This window comes from Larimichthys crocea, chromosome VIII, assembly GCF_000972845.2.
Source record: "Larimichthys crocea isolate SSNF chromosome VIII, L_crocea_2.0, whole genome shotgun sequence".
In the NCBI taxonomy this organism is placed as follows: Eukaryota; Metazoa; Chordata; class Actinopteri; family Sciaenidae; genus Larimichthys; species Larimichthys crocea.
Genome location: NC_040018.1, coordinates 27,767,650 through 27,788,887, shown reverse-complemented (window position 1 = coordinate 27,788,887; position 21,238 = coordinate 27,767,650). Strand labels below are relative to the sequence as shown.

The 21,238-nt window shown below is 44.4% G+C and overlaps 1 protein-coding gene across 1 annotated transcript in view; it reads left to right on the top strand.

Annotated features, from left to right (window-relative positions):
• Positions 1 to 21,238, top strand: part of LOC104937900 (GDNF family receptor alpha-2) — a 42,988-nt gene that overhangs the window by 20,232 nt on the left and 1,518 nt on the right. Inside the window, exons 3-5 of the mRNA XM_027281362.1 lie at positions 9,995 to 10,072; positions 20,298 to 20,497; positions 20,782 to 20,796. Coding sequence (XP_027137163.1) covers positions 9,995 to 10,072; positions 20,298 to 20,497; positions 20,782 to 20,796 — 293 coding nt within the window. The remainder of the gene's footprint in view (positions 1 to 9,994; positions 10,073 to 20,297; positions 20,498 to 20,781; positions 20,797 to 21,238) is intronic.

The window sequence follows — 21,238 nt, the reverse complement described above, 5'->3', positions numbered from 1 at the left end:
GCATGCAGGCTAATGAGCGAGCTGCAGGCTGATTAGTATTGCTCCACAGAGACAGCATCAGCTGCCTGACACATGCACACACACACTCTGTTCTGTTAAATACATGAAAGACAGAATTCATAATCACGTCTCGTAGGACCGTCACGGCCCATTTGTTTGTGTTTGGTGGGGAAGTGTTCAGAATCAAATCATGTGTCCAGGAGATAAATCTGGAAATAGTTCAGTCCACAGATTATCTGTGCAGGATCTAACTCTCTTATTATTCTGTGTCTCACTGCGCACCATGCTTTGGAACTACATTTCCCACGTTCACATTCAGTTGAATAGTGTTTGTTAGCTGTTAGCAGAATTAGCACCGTCCTCTGTCTGTCTTTAAGGAGGTCATGTGACGTTTGTCTGTTGACTTAAACTGAGTGACTGAAATGAGACGTCAGATCGTCAGACTGATGAACATCTATCTGATGAACATCTATCTGATGAACATCTATCTGATGAACATTTATCTGATGAACATGTTTCCCATGTCAAAAAAGCTGAATTGAATTGAAAAATTGAGAGAGAGAGTGTGTGTGTGTTCAGTGTGTGTGTGTTCAGTGTGTGTGTGTGTTCAGTGTGTGTGTGTTCAGTGTGTGTGTGTCCAGTGTGTGTTCAGTGTGTGTTCAGTGTGTGTGTGTTCAGTGTGTGTGTGTGTGTTTTTGCGTCCATACGTCGATAAACTGTGAAAACTGTGGGGGACGATGTTTGTATGAACTTCCTGAAGACATTTGTGTTGATGAGAAGCACGTTTAGGTAATGAGCCCTCTTGGGCACACAAGACTGGCACATATGGTGGCATGTATTATGTAAAGTAGAGCTCCACACACACACACACACACACTCACACACACTCACACACACACACACATGCTAATTACAGTGATTAGGGCTGAAATTATTCTCATCTTCTTCTTTGGCAGCGCTCAGCTGAGAGTGTGTTTGTGTGTGTGTGTGTGTGCGTGTGCGTGTGTGTGTACTCAATGAGGACCAAGAAAAACCCCCCCCCCCCCCCTTAGTTTGACACAAACAAACACAGCCCCCATCTCTCCTGTGTAATCTATATGTTGCAGTCATTCGTGTCCGCAAAAAACATTTTATGGGAAAATATCTAATTTAGTTACATTTAGTAAAATATTATATTAGTTAGAGATAAACACAATCCAGATATGACTTGTTTTTAACAGAAACAGACATTAAAGTCTCCATGAAATAGGAAGTTTAGCTTTGAACACAGTGACAGAACCTCTGAACCAGCAGTGTCCAGTCTAACAGTGAACACAGCGACAGAACCTCTGAACCAGCAGTGTCCAGTCTAACAGTGAACACAGCGACAGAACCTCTGAACCAGCAGTGTCCAGAGGACAGATAAACATAAGTTTGACTTCATGGAGACTTTTTATATTATTATCATGTACACAGAGCCAGAGAGAAGTGAAGAGGTGGTAATTTGACATTTCAGTGCTCAGATGAGATGAAAATGTTGTGAAAGGACTTAAAACAGAAGACGTGTGTTAAAGACAGCAGTCAGAGTGTTTCAGTGGGTGGACACACACACACACACACACACACACACACACACACTCTCCTCTGTCAGTAATAATTAAAAGGGAGTGAAAGCTGAGAGGAGTGCAACTAAGCACTTTGTGATTCTTCAAATTCAGCTTATTGCACACACACACACACACTTTAACACAACATACACACACTTTCCACATGCCAGCAGGCAAAACTGCACGTATGCAGATGTGACGCAGTGCAGCACAGCTTCCTGTGTTTGGTGCTGTAACGGCGAGTTCATGGCGTGCGAGTCTTTAAGCAGATCTTCTCTCAAAAATCATGTAACGCAATCAGCGTAATTCAAGACACACTCGAGAGTTTGATTACACTCAAAGTGACTGAAGACATCTGCGGTGGGCCGGGACACAACGTGTCCACACACTCCTGACGTGTTGGTGGATGTTTATTTCGTGGTTGTCCACGGCAGCAGACAGGAAGTCATGACGGTGACTTTGTGTCTGCTTCCTGCAGTCCACCTGTTGGTCCGTTTGTTTGTGGATTCATGTATTCTACGAATCAATACGTCTCAAGTCAGAGTCGACTTTTCCAATATTTAACCAAGACAACAAACTGCCATGAACTTTAACGAGCAGCCGAGAGTCTAAACACAGCAATGAAACATTAAAGGTCTGTTTCCTACAGATACTTTCTGTCTGAACACTCCATACAAAGTTTGTTATGTTGATAAAAGAAGTTTACTCAGAGTAGAATGAACGGGTCAGTATTTTAATAGTTATTCATCCACAGCAGGACGAGCCGACCTCCCTCTGACACTCATTTTCTATTTTATGATGTTTCAGTGCAGGTGAGGGCCGGTTATTATTTCATGTTGCTGGGTGTAATCACATTACATCATGAATTCTTTGGTTTCTAACAATGACTTTAGTGTACTCGCATGTTAAAAAGGTGCAATATGTTCAATACGTGCTGAAATACAGTGAAATGATTCTGTTGTGTATTTTTGACACTTAAAGTTGAAGTGTAATTAGATTACAGTGTAATGAAGCTTCAGCGTGCATGTGGAAGTATTTCACATTTCATTTAGTAAAAGGATCTGCTGAATGTTTCTGTGTTCTGATCGGCGCTGCTTTATTAAAGTGTCGCAGCTGTCTTCATTCTTGCTGACATGTTGTGTAAACTCTTCAATGCTTCAGTAACTGTGATGAAAACGCCCGCAGTCAGAAAATACAGTACAAGAGTTCTTCATGACGCCCGTCACATTTTCATTTGACCTGATCAGTGTGTGTGTATTCAGGTGTGTGTGTGTGTGTGTGTGTGTGTGTGTCCGTGCCTGCAGGTGAAATCACTGTTACAGCTTCATACATAAACATCTGCCCTGTTTATTATCGCTACGCCTCCCCACCCACCACCTCCACCCACCCTCAGGCTGGATTACCAGTCTGCTAACACACCTCCCTCACTGCCTCTGCATTTAAACACACACACACACACACTCAAGGTTTCAAGGTGGCTCATAATTCAAGAACATGTCTCTGATAATTAACCTTCAGGTGAGACACTGAGCGTGCTATCATTAACCGTATGGCTGAGCAAAACATTTAAATGAGTCCATCCGTTTGTTTCCTCACTTTAATCACACTGCACGTTAAAACACAGAAAGTCACTGCATGTATCTACTGAAGCAACACGAGGGTGAGCTGAGACCGCAGTGACGTGGTCCTGGTGCCCATAAAAGGTTAAAGATTAGACAACAATTACCAACTTCAATAAAACATATAAGCTCAATGTTTCATATTCTGGGGCAATTTGTTCTCAAAATAAAAAAAATGACGCTCTCTGTTTCAGCGATCTCAGTTTCCATGGAGATACACGGGTCTGACTAATACCTGGAAAACTCCGTCAGGGCAGTAGACTCCTGTGTGTCATGGAACCAAACACTGAGGATGATCCAAACATTTCCTCAGTCCAAAAGTCAAGACGTGTTGAGCAGAGATCGATGTGATCATTTTGTATTTCATCTATTGAAATGTTCAGCTTCAGTCCAGATGGTCGACCTTTAGTCTTTAAAGGCACTAACTGAACTGTTTGATACTCACCTGTAGTAACAAGGTACACACCTGTAGTAACTAGGTACACACCTGTAGTAACGAGGTACACACCTGTAGTAACGAGGTACACACCTGTAGTAACTAGGTGCACACCTGTAGTAACGAGGTACACACCTGTAGTAACGAGGTACACACCTGTATTAATGAGGTACACACCTGTAGTAACGAGGTACACACCTGTATTAATGAGGTATATTCATTAAAGGAACTTCAGATGTTTTACTTTATTAAATGTTGACCTTTTCATATTTATTTGTATGGTTTATATTTTCAGGATGTGACAATGTGCTGAGTAATATCTTTAGAGATGAGTCAGGTGTGTTGTCATGGTGATTTGAGCACATTCTGACCAATCAGATTGCTTGGTCGGTGCTACCTGCTACACTGAATTAATAACGTAAAGATTGACAGAGTAACATCGGGGCTCACTAACATACGTAGTGATGTACGTATGGAGTCACAGGTAAATCAGGTGTAAGGTATGGATGCATGGCTGTGTGTCTGGGTTGCCTGCAGGTAAACGTCCTCAGGTTGTGTTTGTTCTCCTGGTTTGGTTCGTGTTGTGCTTACGTGTCTTTCCTTTTCCACCTCGTGGGTCTGCTTCCCTTTGTACAGATGTTTGTCTGTGAGCTCAGTTAACCGAACACTTTTGTCTCGGCGGGTTCACACAGACGTTTACTTTCATCTTCACAGAAACATAATTGCAGCTTCACAGACTGACAGAGTTTCTAACCACAGATGGGATTAAGCAACACAAACACTTTTTTTACTTTGTACTGCGACTGCTGCAAAACAATTTTAGCTTTGCACAAGAAAAGTCCTGTTTAATCTTCTAACAGTGTTAATCCTCCAGCTGCTCAACTGCCTGTTGGACCTGTTGGACCCACCCACACAGATATTGGTCCAATCATTATCCAACCACTAGAGAATGGGACTGTAGGGGGCGCTGTCACTGGAAGAGAATATGTATTCAAATAAATTTTTGGGGAGTTTAAATCTACGTCTATTGACTTCAACAGCACATCAAAACATTACAGTGGAGGTGCAGTACTGATACTAATGGGGAATGCCCCGTCAAAGTCTCGTAATTAATCTTGGTTCTTCTTGCTTTGTCTTGGTCTTGTCTTGGTCTTGTCTTGGTCTTGTCTTGGTCTTGCGTTGGTCTTGTCTTGGTCTTGTCTTGGTCTTGTCTTGGTCTTGTCTTGGTGTCTATGCTTGACTTGATGGGGAATGTGCAGGATCGTAGTCTGAAGGGCCGCTGACCGGGTGAGAGTGCGTTGGACTCTTCGGTGATTGAAAGGTTTGGTTCCTGCTGGCGGGTGTTTTCTCAGGTTGAGGTCAGACTTGTGACGTCCATCCACCTCCTCCACCATCCACTCGTAAAGGTCACTACTTTCCTGCGTTGGCACTGCATGTAAGCGGTGAAGTGCAGAATCATCTGGTATGGATGTGTGTGTTGTCTTAAAGCAGCTCATCCAAATGTAGCTGCTGCCGGTAACTGCAGACACAGAGCAGCACTTTACCGACACCACCTTTTTCTGTTTGAGTGTTCCTTTCATCTGTCCTCAGCACCAATCTGTGGACATTACCGACTGATAAAAATAGACACGCTGCCATCCAGCATTCTTTATTGAGGTTTCTACTTTTAAACCCAGAGAGGTCTTTTCTCTGTCCACATCTGGAGTGTACATTTTCTACAGGCGATGTGTTTATCTGTTGCTCCAGCCGTCTGCAGCCTTGTTTGTCTCTCATGAAGTGTTGTTTCACTCTGTGAGAGTAAATTAGCTGAAGCTCTGCAGGATGTGATGATCTCAGCTCTGTAACTATAGGCAGGAGCCGTGCCAGTCGAGCGGCGGGAGGCGCGTCGCTGCTAAATGCCAGACAAATGCTCACGGGTGGCAAATGATTGCAGAGAAATTCAGAGTGCTGTTGAAACAGGACTGTAATAAATCAGCAGTGGAGTTTCGCCGGCGTGCGAACGTGTAGTGCAAAGATTAAAGACAAAGCAGGAATGAACAGTTTGGTAGTTTGGAGATCCGGGCACGGCACCGAGCGGCTTCCAGGAGCTGCCGATGAAAATGTCAAGCTGCCTCTGTGTGCCGTGTGAATAAGCCACTCTGCTGAGTGTTTACCTGAAGGATAAAGGAAATGTTGGGAGCAATCTACCGTAATCCACAGTCCATTTCCTGTTCAAGGTAAAAAAAAACAGCTCTTTGATCAGCTGCTGTTGAGGCGATGCTAAGCTCGTGCGTCAATGCCACGTTAGTATTTCTGGAGTCACTTTCCAGAGTCGTGTTCAGACTGAGGCGCCGCTCGACGTGAAGGGAATCAGAAAATAACAGCAACACATAAACATGTAATATGTTGTCATAAGCATGAGGAATAAACACGTTCACAGTTCTACTTATCAAAAGAAGAATTAAACGTCCAGTTTGTTGACAGAAATGGAATTTAATGTTTTCACAACTTTATTCATAAATCACCTTTCATGGAAACATGGAAACCAGACAGACAGACAGGTAACAGACAGGTAACAGACAGGTAACAGACAGGTAACAGACAGGTAACAGACAGGTAACACAAAAACAGAACGAGGCCGTACAGTCACTCTTCACAGTCGGCTTCCTCTGCCCGCCGTCTGCGCTGACAGCCGCTGCGTCTGGATCTCGTGTGTCTTTAATAAGGGGGGTGGTTAAAAGACAAGACGATCAGGACGGTTTGGGACAGAAGTCACGTGAATTACAGGTTCAAAAGAATTCCAGCACCGAACTGTGAAATATCAAACTGCTGCATTCAGTCAGTGAAGACCAGCTCGTTAGTGGACCTATACTGCCATGTCATAATTAGAACACGTGAACAACATCAGCCGGGGGGAAGTAACTAAGTACTTTTACTCAAGTACCGTACTGGACTACCTCAAAATTGTACATAACTGTAGTATTTCCAATTATTTCAAAAGTGTTCAGAGTTTCTAAAATGATACAGTGTTAATGAAATAATAATAAATAATAAAATAAAAAGTTGCTAACATGTTTATACTTTAAATGAAGTGAGTATTTTCACCCCGTGCTACTTTTACTGAGGTAAAAGATCCAAATACTTTGTTTACTACTGCACAACATACATGTTGTAGTACAGCTAACATACAGCTCCAGCCTGTATTATGACAGCAAACATGTGGCTGCCCGTCTCACAGCACACACCAACACTTCCTCTGTGCTGGTCGTATTTGTTCTGAAGGTCACACATCACATGTTACATATGAATAATATCAGCGTGTTCGCTGCCTCTCCGTGCATGCAGAGCTGTTTCCTCTCCGACCCTGCTGTCTGCTGGACTGGAAGAACGAGCAAGCAATCGTTTTTCACAGCAGGAGCTTTAATGTCGTCTCTCAGTTTCTCTCCCTCGTGTTGAATATCAGGTATTGTGTGTGTGCACATGAGACGTACTGCGATGCTACAATCACTGCTGCCATGATCACTGGAGGTGTTCCAGTTACCACCGCTCCACCTGCATGAGCTCTGCTGCTTCCACGGGGGTCACTTCAGCACCAGATGTATGAATAGCACCTCATTTAAAGACGTGCAGACAGCACCACAGCAACCAGTCGTACTTCAGCTCAGTTAGAGTTTCAGCTTTGCAGGTGCCTCATGACTCTCAGAGTCTTTTTGTCTTTTTACTGCCACAAGAACCACAAAATGTTTTTGTGAATTAATCCCCTCAGGATTTATTAAAAAGATGAATGTGACAGAATACCGTTTAAATTCTTACTGACGTCCCGCAGACTGTCTAAAACCTGGATATAGTCTCTGTGACGTCCACGCAGACTGTCTAAAACCTGGACGTAGTCTCTGTGACGTCCCCACAGACTGTGACGACGTCCATTTTTCTTACGATGGTAAAAACTACCTGTCTTCAGAAACAGATCCCTCTGATCTGGTTTTACTCTCTTTGTGAGACACTGATGAACAAACAGATGCTGGTGACATGCTGAGACACACACACACACACACACACACACACACACACACACACACACACTCTGTTACCCCCCGCCTCTTGTCAAACGATGCATGCATCATACAGAGATGTACTTTGTGTGGGAGAGAGCAGGCAGCTTTAATTTCAGGTGTAAATATAGAAATACTGCTAATGTATGCAGCATGTGACAATAAGACAACATGTGCAGAGACGCGTTTCACAACCACAATCAAATGCTCAGTTATTCTCACGTCCATGTGGACTCCAAACTACAAACTGATTCAGTTCATTCAGAATTCAATTTAAGGTCAAAATGTTTCATTGTTTCTGTCGGACAGAACCAGGCTATCTGTTTCCCTTCGTTTCCAGTCTTTGTGCTAAGCTAAGCTAAATGATGTTAAATCAGCCACTTCTCACTCCCAACTCTGCTGCTGCAGTTCCTCTAACGTCCACCTGAGGCTGGCTCCAGAAGTGAGTCAGTCTCCATAAGTCCCCATGTCCAAATGTCCAACTTCACAGCAGAAATAAACATGTTTACAGCCTGGTACAAAAAACAGTTTTGGTCTCTGTAGCTAATTTCCCCGTTCATGACAACTGTACTGAGGGTGAATTTATATACAGCTCACCTGTTCACGTTATATTAAGGCTTCAGTCTTTATGCTGTGATAGGTCACAGTTTGGAGTACGGCAGGTGAACACGAGGCGGCTGTAGGTCCAAACGGAAACAAACGAGGACGAGGAAGTGAAGACAGGACAAAGTACGAGCTGACAGAGGACACACAGGAACGCAGAGACAGGTGAGACCTGATCATCACGGACAGGTGATGCTGAACTGTCCAATCATCAGTGCTGACTGGACTTAATGTGACGTCAGTGATGATCCTCAGACAGACGTGAGAAGAAGTCTGTTCGTTTCATGTTGACAAAAACAATGTGAAGTTGCAGCTCACAGTATATGACGTGAACAGATCGGACCACTCAGGGTAATATTATTGTTCTGTATAACGTGATGCAGCATGCTTCCCCAGATCCTATCGTGGTATATCATGAACATATAGTGTGTCGTGTTGTTGTTTGTCTGTTTTCAGAAATCGGATCTGGGGAAACTGATTTCAGCTGCTTGTATCCTCGACCTGTCCAACCAGAGCTCATCGGTGAGGCTTGGAACGTAGATGGACTATGGAGAGCTTTGCCTTCAGGCTCAGCTCCCTCTGAACCACAACGGTCCGGTACTGCATCAACCCATCGGTCCATCTCACGCTTTAGTTTCCCATCAGTTGTGAACTAGACCCAGAAGTAGTTCTTCACTTGGAGGGACCAAGCTCATCCCAGCTGCTTCACCATGAAGAAATGAAATCAAACTGATGGAGGTGGAGGTCTGTCCTCACCGTCCTTGGTCCATGGTCTCACAAACATCAGATTTGTGCTGTTCAAAGTCGTCTGATGTGACTGTGGATGTTGTGACATCACCATCGCCATGTCAGAAGATTTCCAGTGCGATCATTCAGAAAGTAGTTTGTCTTGTAAGCATCATCCCCGCTGAGCATGAGGCCCGGCTGTCAGCGCCTCTCACTGAAGGTTCGTGTTGGACTGGCAGGAAACGTCGTGTACTCTCTGCCGCGACGCATCAAGGACGACAAACAAAAGGCTGCCAAGTGCTGCGACGGTAAATCACAGAGCTCCGAGTGAAACTGTCACCACAATCAAACATCTCATCGCTCCACACGAGCTGCTTCTCTGAATTCTGTCTGCAGGAGCGTCACGATGATGATCACAGTCAGGTTTGTCACGTACACGAATGTGTCATGGTGAACAAACATCAAGGGAAATATAGAAGGAAGATCACAGTCTAGTTCTGGAAGCTGAGGCGGCTGAATGATTCCTGACTGCTCTAACAAGTCACCTGTGACCACGCCCACCTGTCAATCAAAGCGTCCCACCTCTTAACCCTGCATAACTTTAAGCCTTAATATAATGTGAACAGGTGAGTTGTATATAAATTCACCCTCAGTACAGTTGTCATGAACGGGGAAATTAGCTACAGAGACCAAAACTGTTTTTTGTACCAGGCTGTAAACATGTTTATTTCTGCTGTGAAGTTGGACATTTGGACATGGGGACTTATGGAGACTGACTCACTTCTGGAGCCAGCCTCAGGTGGACGTTAGAGGAACTGCAGGTTGTGTCTTCACAGACACAGAGGACCGAGACACGTTGAACATTAGATATGATAATGTCCTAAAATATGAAATCTGTGAAGACCGCCTGCTGTGTGTGTGTGTGTGTGTGTGTGTGTGTGTGTGTGTGTGTACACAACCTAAACTTGTTGTTGTCTGTTGTGTGTTTTTCAGGTGAAGAGTTTTACGAGACGTCTCCCTACGAGCCGATCCATTTCTCAGAGGAATTCAGACACGCCTCCATCATCTCAGGTAACTGTGTGTGTGTGTGTGTGTGTGTGTGTGTGTGTGTGTGTGTGTGTGTGTGTTCTGGAGCAGATTGAACACACACACACACACTCTTGAGGTGACTGATGGTCTCTGTGACGTCTTTGTGGATTATCCTGATGACGTCAGTCTGTGGTCATGTGACGTCCTTCATCGCGTGTTGTTACGGACACGTGATGAATCCTTCAGGTGTCATGTTTCTTAAAGGGACAGCGCACACTGATGATATGTTTATTTTGGAACGTTCTGTCAACGCTACAGAAACACTGGCTAACTGTAAGGTTGTCTGGACGTTAGTTATTGATTACTGATGGTGTCTGAAGTGCTGGATCCTCAGGTGTGTGTGTGTGTGTGTGTGTGTGTGTGTGTGTGTGTGTGTGTGTGTGTGTGTGTGTTTCCTTCCATGTTCACATGTAACATACGTGTAAAAAAGTCAGCGAGGGTTGGTTTGGATTGTCAGCGTCGTCCTACATTAGACCTGCAGCTCCACACACTCCTTCACACACACTCCTGAGGAGTGTTTAAATGTCAGGAGCCCCGAGCAATACATCGTCATTTACACTGTGTGTGTGTGTGTGTGTGTGTGTGTGTGTGTGTGGTCAAACAGCTGTGAAATAGACTCGCAGCTCTGTAAATTGGGTTCTGCTCTCTCAGATTAACACAACACAAGTACAAACACGGTCAAAGCAGGAGAGCTGCAGCCAATGCGACTTCAAAAGCACAAACTCTCTTTTCATATCTGCCCCTCACACGAGCAGCGAGCGCAGCAACGTGAACGTTTCAATTATTTCCAATGTCCGACCTATAACATCGCCGCAGAACATGACATCAATCTCCACACGCCGGCTCATGCATGTGCAGCTGTGTGTGCGTGTGTGTGTGTGTGTGTGTTGAGGCCGTTTGCAGCGTGTCACCTGTCGACTGGAATCTGAAAGCGTGATGTGAAGATCCACAGCGAGAGGCTGCGAATGCTCAAAGCAGATAAAGAGGAAACAAGAGAGCGGCAGAGATAAGAGGATAATGTAGAGGAGAAGAAAGAGCAGCACAACATTAAAGTGTGTTTCAGACAAGAGGCTCGCAAATTGATTGGAGGAGGAAGGCGAGGCGTGACAGAGTGTTTGTGAGTGTGTGTGTGTGTGTGTGTGTGTGTGTGTGTGTGTGTGTGTGCGTGTGTGTGTGTGACAAAGAGAGTTTGAAAAGTAGTGAACTCGACAGACTTGAAAGTAACAGCAGTGAATATTTAACTTATCAGGGATGCGCAGCGTGTCAGCTGGCTGCAGTCAGGGCCTCACAGGTGAACGATGTTCTGACCCAACCTGAGCTAACATTACCTAACAGCAGCTACACTTGACGTCACTATCCTGGGTCTGGATCTGTGTTTCAAAGTGCACGGAGCTCATTCGAATATTCACGTCGTCGTCGTCTGTCAGCTGAATTTGGAGCCATCATTCTGATTACAGCTGATCAGGAATCAGTGGGCTGAGAAGCCGGGATGTAAACAAACAGAGCAGAACCTGAACTCATCGTCAGCGTGCTGATCACTTCACCGATGATGATCGGACTCATCAGCTCTGCTCGTCCTCCTCGTCCTTCGTCTCAATCGTCCCGTCCAATCTGCATCCATCAGCGCTCGCTGTGTTTTCAGCCTCCGTCTTCACAGAGACGATCATGTTTAGTTCAGCTGTCCATCCGATGCTGAGAGCCCGTCTGTGGCGTTCAAAGACCTGTCTGTGGCGTTCAAAGACCTGTCTGTGGCGTTCAAAGACCAGTCTGTGGCGTTCAAAGACCAGTGTGGCGTTCAAAGACCTGTCTGTGGCGTTCAAAGACCTGTCTGTGGCGTTCAAAGACCTGTCTGTGGCGTTCAAAGACCAGTCTGTGGCATTCAAAGACCTGTCTGTGGCGTTCAAAGACCAGTGTTGCGTTCAAAGACCAGTCTGTGGCGTTCAAAGACCTGTCTGTGGCGTTCAAAGACCTGTCTGTGGCGTTCAAAGACCAGTCTGTGGCGTTCAAAGACCAGTCTGTGGCGTTCAAAGACCAGTGTTGCGTTCAAAGACCAGTCTGTGGCGTTCAAAGACCCGTCTGTGGCGTTCAAAGACCTGTCTGTGGCGTTCAAAGACCAGTCTGTGGCGTTCAAAGACCAGTCTGTGGCGTTCAAAGACCAGTGTTGCGTTCAAAGACCAGTCTGTGGCGTTCAAAGACCCGTCTGTGGCGTTCAAAGACCTGTCTGTGGCGTTCAAAGACCAGTCTGTGGCGTTCAAAGACCAGTCTGTGGCGTTCAAAGACCAGTGTTGCGTTCAAAGACCAGTCTGTGGCGTTCAAAGACCAGTCTGTGGCGTTCAAAGACCTGTCTGTGGCGTTCAAAGACCAGTCTGTGGCGTTCAAAGACCAGTCTGTGGCGTTCAAAGACCAGTGTTGCGTTCAAAGACCAGTCTGTGGCGTTCAAAGACCCGTCTGTGGCGTTCAAAGACCAGTCTGTGCCGTTCAAAGACCAGTCTGTGGCGTTCAAAGACCAATGTTGCGTTCAAAGACCAGTCTGTGGCGTTCAAAGACCCGTCTGTGGCGTTCAAAGACCTGTCTGTGGCGTTCAAAGACCTGTCTGTGGCGCTCAAAGACCAGTGTGGCGTTCAAAGACCAGTGTGGCGTTCAAAGACTCACAGGATGTTTAACACTGAAGTTGTCTCACTGAGGACTCTGACTTTCACAATCCAGTCTTCAAATGAGTCAGACTGCAGAGAGGAGACTTCCCAACTTAAATGGACACCTCACTTTCAGCGCTCACACTCAGACCGACTTCTTCATCTTCCTCTGTTTCCCTTCGTTCTCTCTCTCCGTCACTACCCGACCTCTTTTTCCTCTTCCTCCTCTCCGATAACCCCCCACAAACACACTTCCTCCTTCCTCCCTCCATCTCTTTTGACCTTGTTAGATCATGTCTCAGCGGTGTGTGTGTATTTATATGTGTGTGTGTGTGTGTGTGTGTGTGTGTGTGAACGGATGCCTGAGCACACAGCGTTTTAATAAAACATTATATGAGTGAGTGGTTTGTGTGTATATATATATATATATATGTGTGTGTGTGTGTGTGTGTGTGTGTGTGTGTGTGCGTACACCCCAGGGCAGGGCTTTGTGTGTTGATCCTGTTGAGGTTGTGTGTGAGGAAGATAACAGACGACCCAGGGCAACTCTCTAATTGGCCCACACTCCTGCCCCGGATACTCGCTCTCCTCTCTATATATATCTGTTCCCTTCCAAACGCTTCTTCTTCTTCTTCTTCTTCTTCTTCTTCTTCTTCTTCTTCTGCGGTGAGGTAGTGCGAGCCAGGCGATGCATTAAAGACAAGGAGGAGGAAGAGGGAGCTCAGAGATGAGAGGACGTGCCTCAGGTGGAGAGGGTTAAAGAGCGTTTGACAGTTTTTCTACATTTAAGTACTGAAGACTGTCTAAAACCTGGACGTAGTCTCCGTGACGTCCTCGCAGACTGTCTAAAACCTGGACCTAGTCTCCGTGACGTCCTCGCAGACTGTCTAAAATCTGGACGTAGTCTCCGTGACGTCCCCACAGACTGTCTAAAACCTGGACATAGTCTCTGTGACGTCCCCACAGACTGTCTAAAACCTGGACATAGTCTCCGTGACTGTCACAGACTGTCTAAAACCTGGACGTAGTCTCCGTGACGTCCCCGCAGACTGTCTAAAACCTGGACGTAGTCTCCGTGACGTCATGACGCTTATGTTTCCTGTTCGCCCCTGAACACATCGTCAGATTGTTGTCACGTTGTCCCTCGTCAACAATAAAAATGTCCATATTTGACCAGAGAATCAGAAACGATGCAGACAAACGTTTGATTCTTTATTTTTCTTCACTAACGTGTCGAAGAATCTAAATTCACCTCTGGAGTCTTTTCATCACATTTCGAGGTCAGGCCTCTTCATACGGACTGAAGCTGTGTGGGTTGACTTCTCAGCTTTGTTCGCTGACCTCGACCTCCAAATGAAGTGTTTTACAGAGTCTGCGTGAACTCGTCTGACGCCTCGTGTTTGGTCAATATTATCATACACTTCACAGCAAAGGAACTGCCAGTACTAAAAGATTCAAGGTCATTTAAAATGTAATTAAAGTTAACAAAGGCTGGCTTCAAGATTGATGACTTCAGGAAGCTCGAAAACATCGACACTGTTGACTAACGGAGCTCATTTATTTGTCCGATCTGACAGGAAGCTGCTATTAAAGTTGAAGTTTGTTTGTGACACAGATTACAGCTCATATTTCCCGTCTGCAGATATGATTTACTTCTGCCTCTCCCGTCTCTCCGTCCGTCAAACGTTTTCTGCACCATTGGATAAAGTGAAAAGTTTCTTAAATGTGGATCCTGTCCAAACTTACTCTGACTCCTCTCTCCACGGAAAGGAGGGAAGGAGGTGTTATTTTTACTCTTCATGAAAATCCGACACAAGAGGAGGAAAACACTTGTGAGAAACTCCTTCCAGAAACATTTAAATAACCTTCATTTAATTAAACCTCATTGAGATCAAGACCTTTTTTGTGAGACAACCAGCTGGACGAGACGTTCAAGTCCTCAGAAGTGACCGATTATAGTGATGATGATGAAGAATGCTCGTCAATAACTTTTCCATCTTTGTTCATAAAAACTGACAAAATGTTTTTTGGTTTTTGTAAAATATTATTATTGAGCTAAAAATGCTGCGAGTTTTTCCACCAGTAAGTCGGAGAAAACCGGTATAATGAAGAGCAGGTCAGGGTTTGTAAGACCACCAGCTAAAATATCTAAAATCAACGACCCAACCCGCAAACCGCCAACTTTCATTTAGTCCACACTGAAATATTTTTTATCTTCTGTAATAAAACACAAAGCACTGATTCTGCATCCTCCATGTGTATTAAGGTGAAGCAGCGTGAGAGTAAAGAAAGAATCATGGCTCAAGAATTCTGATGTAAGAAACCCATTTTTATATTTTAGGTTGTCTGCCTGTTGTCCCACATGCTCAATCAAATTCACAGGTTTTTCTAAGATTGAGCAGTTTCAGGAACATTTTGTGTCTGGATGGCAGTGAAGTGGAATTATGAGTTCTTGGGAATAAAACCAATTCTGTCTCATCAGCATGCAGTACAAGCTTGAGACTCTGCAGAGAAAAAATGTTACAGGCAGATTGTAACCTTTATATAGTTCCAAAGGGGAACCAGACGCATACAAGACAGTGTCATCTGCAGAGACGCTGATATTGTTTGTGTTGGAGTGATAGTATTGTTTAGGTCCAGTGTAAAGAGAGGTTGATTTGTGTGTTCTGTGATAATGAACGCATACTTTTAGTGGGTTAATGGACTTTACTTAACGTCGGCACAGCCAGCATCTCACAGGTAACAGCACGTCAACAGGGTGGGGTTACACCTCTGTGTCATCCTGGGAGTTCATTATTAACAGTGTAGTTATGTTATGTCAGATGTTTCAGTGTCAAAATGTATGATATGATGGATGATGGATGGATGGATGGATGGATGGATGGTGGATGGATGATGGATGGATGATGGATGATGGATGATGGATGGATGGATGGATGGATGGATGGATGATGGATGGATGATGGATGGATGGATGATGGATGGATGATGGATGGATGATGGATGGTGGATGGATGGATGGTGGATGGATGATGGATGGATGGATGGATGGATGGTGGATGGATGGATGGATGATGGATGGATGATGGATGGTGGATGGATGATGGATGGATAGATGGATGGATGATGGATGGATGGATGGTGGATGGATGGATGGATGGTGGATGGATGGATGGATGGATGATGGATGGATGATGGATGGATGATGGATGGATGGATGATGGATGGATGATGGATGGATGATGGATGGATGTACTAGCTGAGAAGAGTGCAGTGTTATTTACAACCACAGCAGCTCTGTAACACTGAAATATTCAGTGTAAAGTAAATAAAAACTGAAAGACAGATAAAATTAAAACATTGTGATGGATGCATAATCATGTGGCAGTAAAAGTAAAACCTGAGACTTCTTTACATTCAGCTCGATCACCTGCAGCAGTGTTCAGTACAGATGTTTATTATTGTTTTTAACATAGGTTCCAAATGTCGACAGGGAGCATGAGAGAATGCTGAAATAGATGCGTTAATTATGCATTATATGTATTCTATGACACTGTATGACAAATTAATTCGAATAATAAAATACAGTAAAAAATAATAATGCACTCGTCTGTGCAGTTGATCTGCTGTTAACAAGGCGTATAATTTATCTCCAGCAGCACCCCAAGACAAACTGACAGTATTTTATACAAAGAAAAGAATAAGTTTGTGTATTATTTTGCCAAATGAAAAAGGGGGGATGAATAATTAAGAATTTGCTGTCGACAGAGTTTCACAAAGTTTCCTCAACAACTCACAAAACGTGTGAGTTTTAAAGGGACTCTGACTCTGGAGGACAGAGATCCTCAGGAATGCATTAAAAACACCAGCTTTAAACGCAGAGGACAAAATAATACCAGGTGTAAATGTGGTGAGAGATATCATGACCCGGCCAAGACAAAACTGTTTATTACAATGTGCTTTAAAACAGATGGAGCTGAGAATTGATAAAACAAAAATGACCAAATTACAATTACAGACGTCCGACCACTCGTGGAGAACCGAAGACATCAGCATGACATCGTACAAACAACAATACACAATCAACTTAATCAACTTTGACTTCATGAACTCTAAATCTAAGACAGGCTTTGATTTGACATTCATGTACTTTTGCTTAAATAATGGACCTGAATACTTTTTCCACCTCTGATTAGCACCAAGCGCCAACATGCATGGCCACAAACTGCAGTTCCTCTAACGTCCACCTGAGGCTGGCTCCAGAAGTGAGTCAGTCTCCATAAGTCCCCATGTCCAAATGTCCAACTTCACAGCAGAAATAAACATGTTTACAGCCTGGTCCAAAAAACAGTTTTGGTCTCTGTAGCTAATTTCCCCGTTCATGACAACTGTACTGAGGGTGAATTTATATACAACTCACCTGTTCACATTATATTAAGGCTTAAAGTTATGCAGGGTTAAGAGCGTGGACGCTGGAGGCGTCTTTCAGTCTCAGGTCCACCGATGATCCACGACTGTGTGTGTGTGATGTGTCAGCGTTAGCAAGCTTCACAAACACACATACCTTCCTACCATACCAACAGGGGACTATGTCTGCACACTTCGATCTCATTTTTATTTTTATTTTATTATTTTTCTTTTGAAAAAACAAAAAATAGAAAATCTAATCTTCACTATAATATTACTATTATAATTACATTATTATATTATTTTCTACTATATATATACTGCAGTGTGACGTCTGTATCCATTCTTTCCCTCAGTGACTGTTGACCGCAAACTCATGCTCAGTCTGTGTGTGTGTGTGTGTGTGTGTGTGTGTGTGTGTGTGTGTGTGTGTGTGTGTGTGCGCTCTGTATGTACGAGTTTACAAGATGGGAAGTGCTGCAGTGCTTCAGAGTATTTTATTATCACTGTCAGAGTCTCCTCCAGTGGAACATATTTGCCTTCAAATTCAAATATCTGCTGGCACACACACACACACACACACACACACACACACACACGCAGCCCTGAGCTGTACAGATAAACAGCAGTGTAGCCGTGTGTTTCCAGGAAAGGCTGATTTCGTATTGAGGAGTTGAATGAAACCAAACACTGTGTCGTCCTCTGGGGGACTGAATGTGAAAACACACACACACACACACACACACACACACACACACACACACACACACACCCTCGGTTCTGTCGAGTCCTCATGAAGACGTTCAACACAGACAAATGGTCCACGCGTCTCTTCACCGTGCTCGTCAACAGACTTCACTCTGATTTCTTTTATTGTAGTTTTTTGGGTCACAGAGAGGTCGATGTTTCTGGGTCAGTTCTGTGTGTCACAGATTTGACCTGATTCTGAGTAAAGAAACTGTTAATTACAGCTTGTTTCCACCGAGAGGCAACCACCAACTAAAGCTGCATTTCCACAAATGACCAAAATGATATAGCACCAATTTATGAAGAAGAGGAACCACAAGGAACCACAAGGAACCCAGCGTCCTGAGAGCGCAGTGTTCTAGAGGGGTAGTAAGGTACTATGAGCTCTTTTAGATAAGATGGTGCCTGACCATGAAGAGCTTTGTAAGTAAGGAGAAGAATTTAAATTCTATTCTAGATTTAATAGGTAGCCAATGCAAGGAAGCCAAAATGGGAGAGATGTGATCTCTGATCTTGGTTCCTGTCAGAACACGTGCAGCAGCATTCTGAATTAACTGCAAAGTCCTCAGAGACTTATTGGAGCAGCCTGATAACAAAGAGTTACAATAGTCCAGCCTTGAAGTAACAAATGCGTGGACTAGTTTTTCTGCATCCGCCTGAGAGACAATGCGTCTGATTTTAGCGATGTTCCGTAAGTGGAAGAATGCAGTCCTCGAAATTTGTTTTATGTGACGTTAAAGGACAAATCCTGATCAAAAACAACTCCAAGATTCTTTACAGTGGAGCTGGAGGCCAGGGTGATCCCATCTAAAGTAACTAAGTCTCTAGAAAGAGAGTTTCTGAGGTGTTTGGGTCCAATTACAAGAACTTCAGTTTTGTCTGAATTTAACATCAAAAAATTGTAGGTCATCCAACTTTTTATATCCTTAAGGCATGCTTGGAGTTTAGTTAACTGATTGGTTTCATCAGGCTTGATCGATAAATATAATTGGGTGTCGTCAGCATAACAATGAAAATTGATAGAGTGATTCCTAATGATGTTTCCTAAAGGAAGCATAGGCTGTAACCACGATCTTTCTTTTGTACGGACAGACGCGCGTCATGTCAGAAAACATCCCGGATCTTTTAAATGCTCGCACTCGTCTGCAGCAGAGGTCAGAGGTCAGAGGTCAGAGGTCACGACTCGGTCAAATCTCAACACAGACGTGAAGAGTGTTCAGTCGGACGAGCGTCACACACACACACACACACACACACACACACACACACACAGTGTGTATAGTCCTGTTAGTGCAGCTGTCCAGGCTTTAACACGTGCACGTGAAATGGAAATATTAATATCTGCTGGCAGCTCTGAGATCACTTCAAGCACACGCCGTGTTTGTGCCAAAACCTGAAGTGCTTTGCCACGAGGCGACCTCATCTCCAACTAAATATGTTCACACAGAAGCCGTTCGCTTTGCCAAATGATTTTCCTTCCTGCGACGCCTGGAAGCTTTTTCCACAGCAGGAGCTGTGAGAGGCTGCAGAGTCAGACAGAGGACAGCCAGGCCCAGGTTTGGATTTCACAAAGTCTGAATTCAAATCACCGACATTATCTCAGAAATATGATGCCAGCAGAACGCATGAGGCTGCTGCATCGTCTCCATTCATCTGCTCAGGTTGGAGGCGCTGTGCGTGATGAGTTAACGTGTTGAAGAAAGACGATCACAGGAAGCTGAACCCTTCAAAATAAAAGACTGTGACTTGTTATTTGAGATCTTTCATCAGCTCTCTGTCGGTCTATCGCCACGACATCACATGACCACGCTTCACTGTCTAGACTGGTGTCAGCCACCTGTGTGTGTGTGTGTGTGTGTGTGTGTGTGTGTGTGTGTTAATGAAGTCACATCCTGCTTCTATTGTGATTATACCAACTTGGAAATTGCTGAGTAATCTTTAGTGATGAGTCAGGTGTGATAACGGACGTAACGTATTAACTGTAGCTAACTTGACCTTCAGTATTTGGTGACTTTGGATTTCGTGTATTCTGATTGGACGGCACATTTCCAAATGTTTTATTAATAACGTTGGATCAGACCTCCAACAACCGAACGGCTGTTTGTGGATATTTAAAGTTCTTTTATTATTATATAATAATCACAATAACCTGCAGCCGGCACAGAGGACGGAGCTGTTCTTCAGTATCTCAGAGACGTTTCCAGACGGTTATTATAACGTTTGTAAAAGGTTCAGTTTGACTCATATTGTTTTTTTAAATGTTTCCAGATTTAATTAAACTCAATACAACCTGATTTAACCCTGCGAGGGCAGCTGAGTGCACAGAGATTACACAACAGACATCAATACACAACCATGATCAAACCAATAACTAACACTCAGACAACCTTATCATAGTAGCTGTTTCTTCGTTTGTTCAGACTCGTCTCTGTCGAAGCTGAGCCCCTGCTCTGAGGCGGGGAAACCCTGTAACCCCTGTCTGGACGCGGCGAAGGCGTGCAACCTCAACGAGACGTGCAAACGTCTACGCTCCGCCTACAACTCCATCTGCAGCAAGGCCACGCCCCCTCAGCTCTCTCTGGCCAATCAGGAGCCGTGCAGCCGGAAACGATGTCAGAAGGTCGGTGCACAATTTATGATTTATGATATGACGTCAACACGTGTGCTCTGATTAAACTCCTCCTCCTCCTCCTCCTCCCTCCTCTCCTCCTCCTCCTCCCTCCTCTCCTCTTCCTCCTCCCTCTCCTCCTCCTCCTCTTCCTCCCTCTGTCCTCCTTTCTCAGCTCTCTGGGCCTGGGCTTTGTTCAAGAAGCGCACCCTCGGAGCCACAGCGAGGCCCAGAGAGAGCGCGTACTCGTGGAGCTGAAGTTTAAAGACATCAAACACCTCTTTGTTCTTCATCAGGTAGACGGAGCGCAGGTAGGAAACAAAACACCTCTGAGCTCTCTCCTTCTGCTCCTTCTCCTGAGCCAGGAAGGCCTCCAGCTTCTGCTGGACGTTCTGCAGCTTCTCTGCATTCACCTGGAATCAGTCAGACAATGACACGAATGAATACAGATGTTTGTTTGTTTCTCTTGTGAGTAACACTTCAGTCTTTTTAGTTTTTGCCCTCCACACAGGTCACATTCTTTTCTCTTTCTTGTTTCCTGGAAACAAACAGACTAACCCATCAAACAGCTCTTCAGTGGCATTTAAACTTGCTTACATCATCTCCTTAAAAGACTAAATTAGCAACTACTGAGAACAAACCAAGAATAAAATGAATGACGGGGTGTCTTCATTTCAAGAAATACTCCCCACACGAGCTCATTTCAATGAATGAATGTGTCACTCACTCACTCATTACAGCTCTGGCTGACGT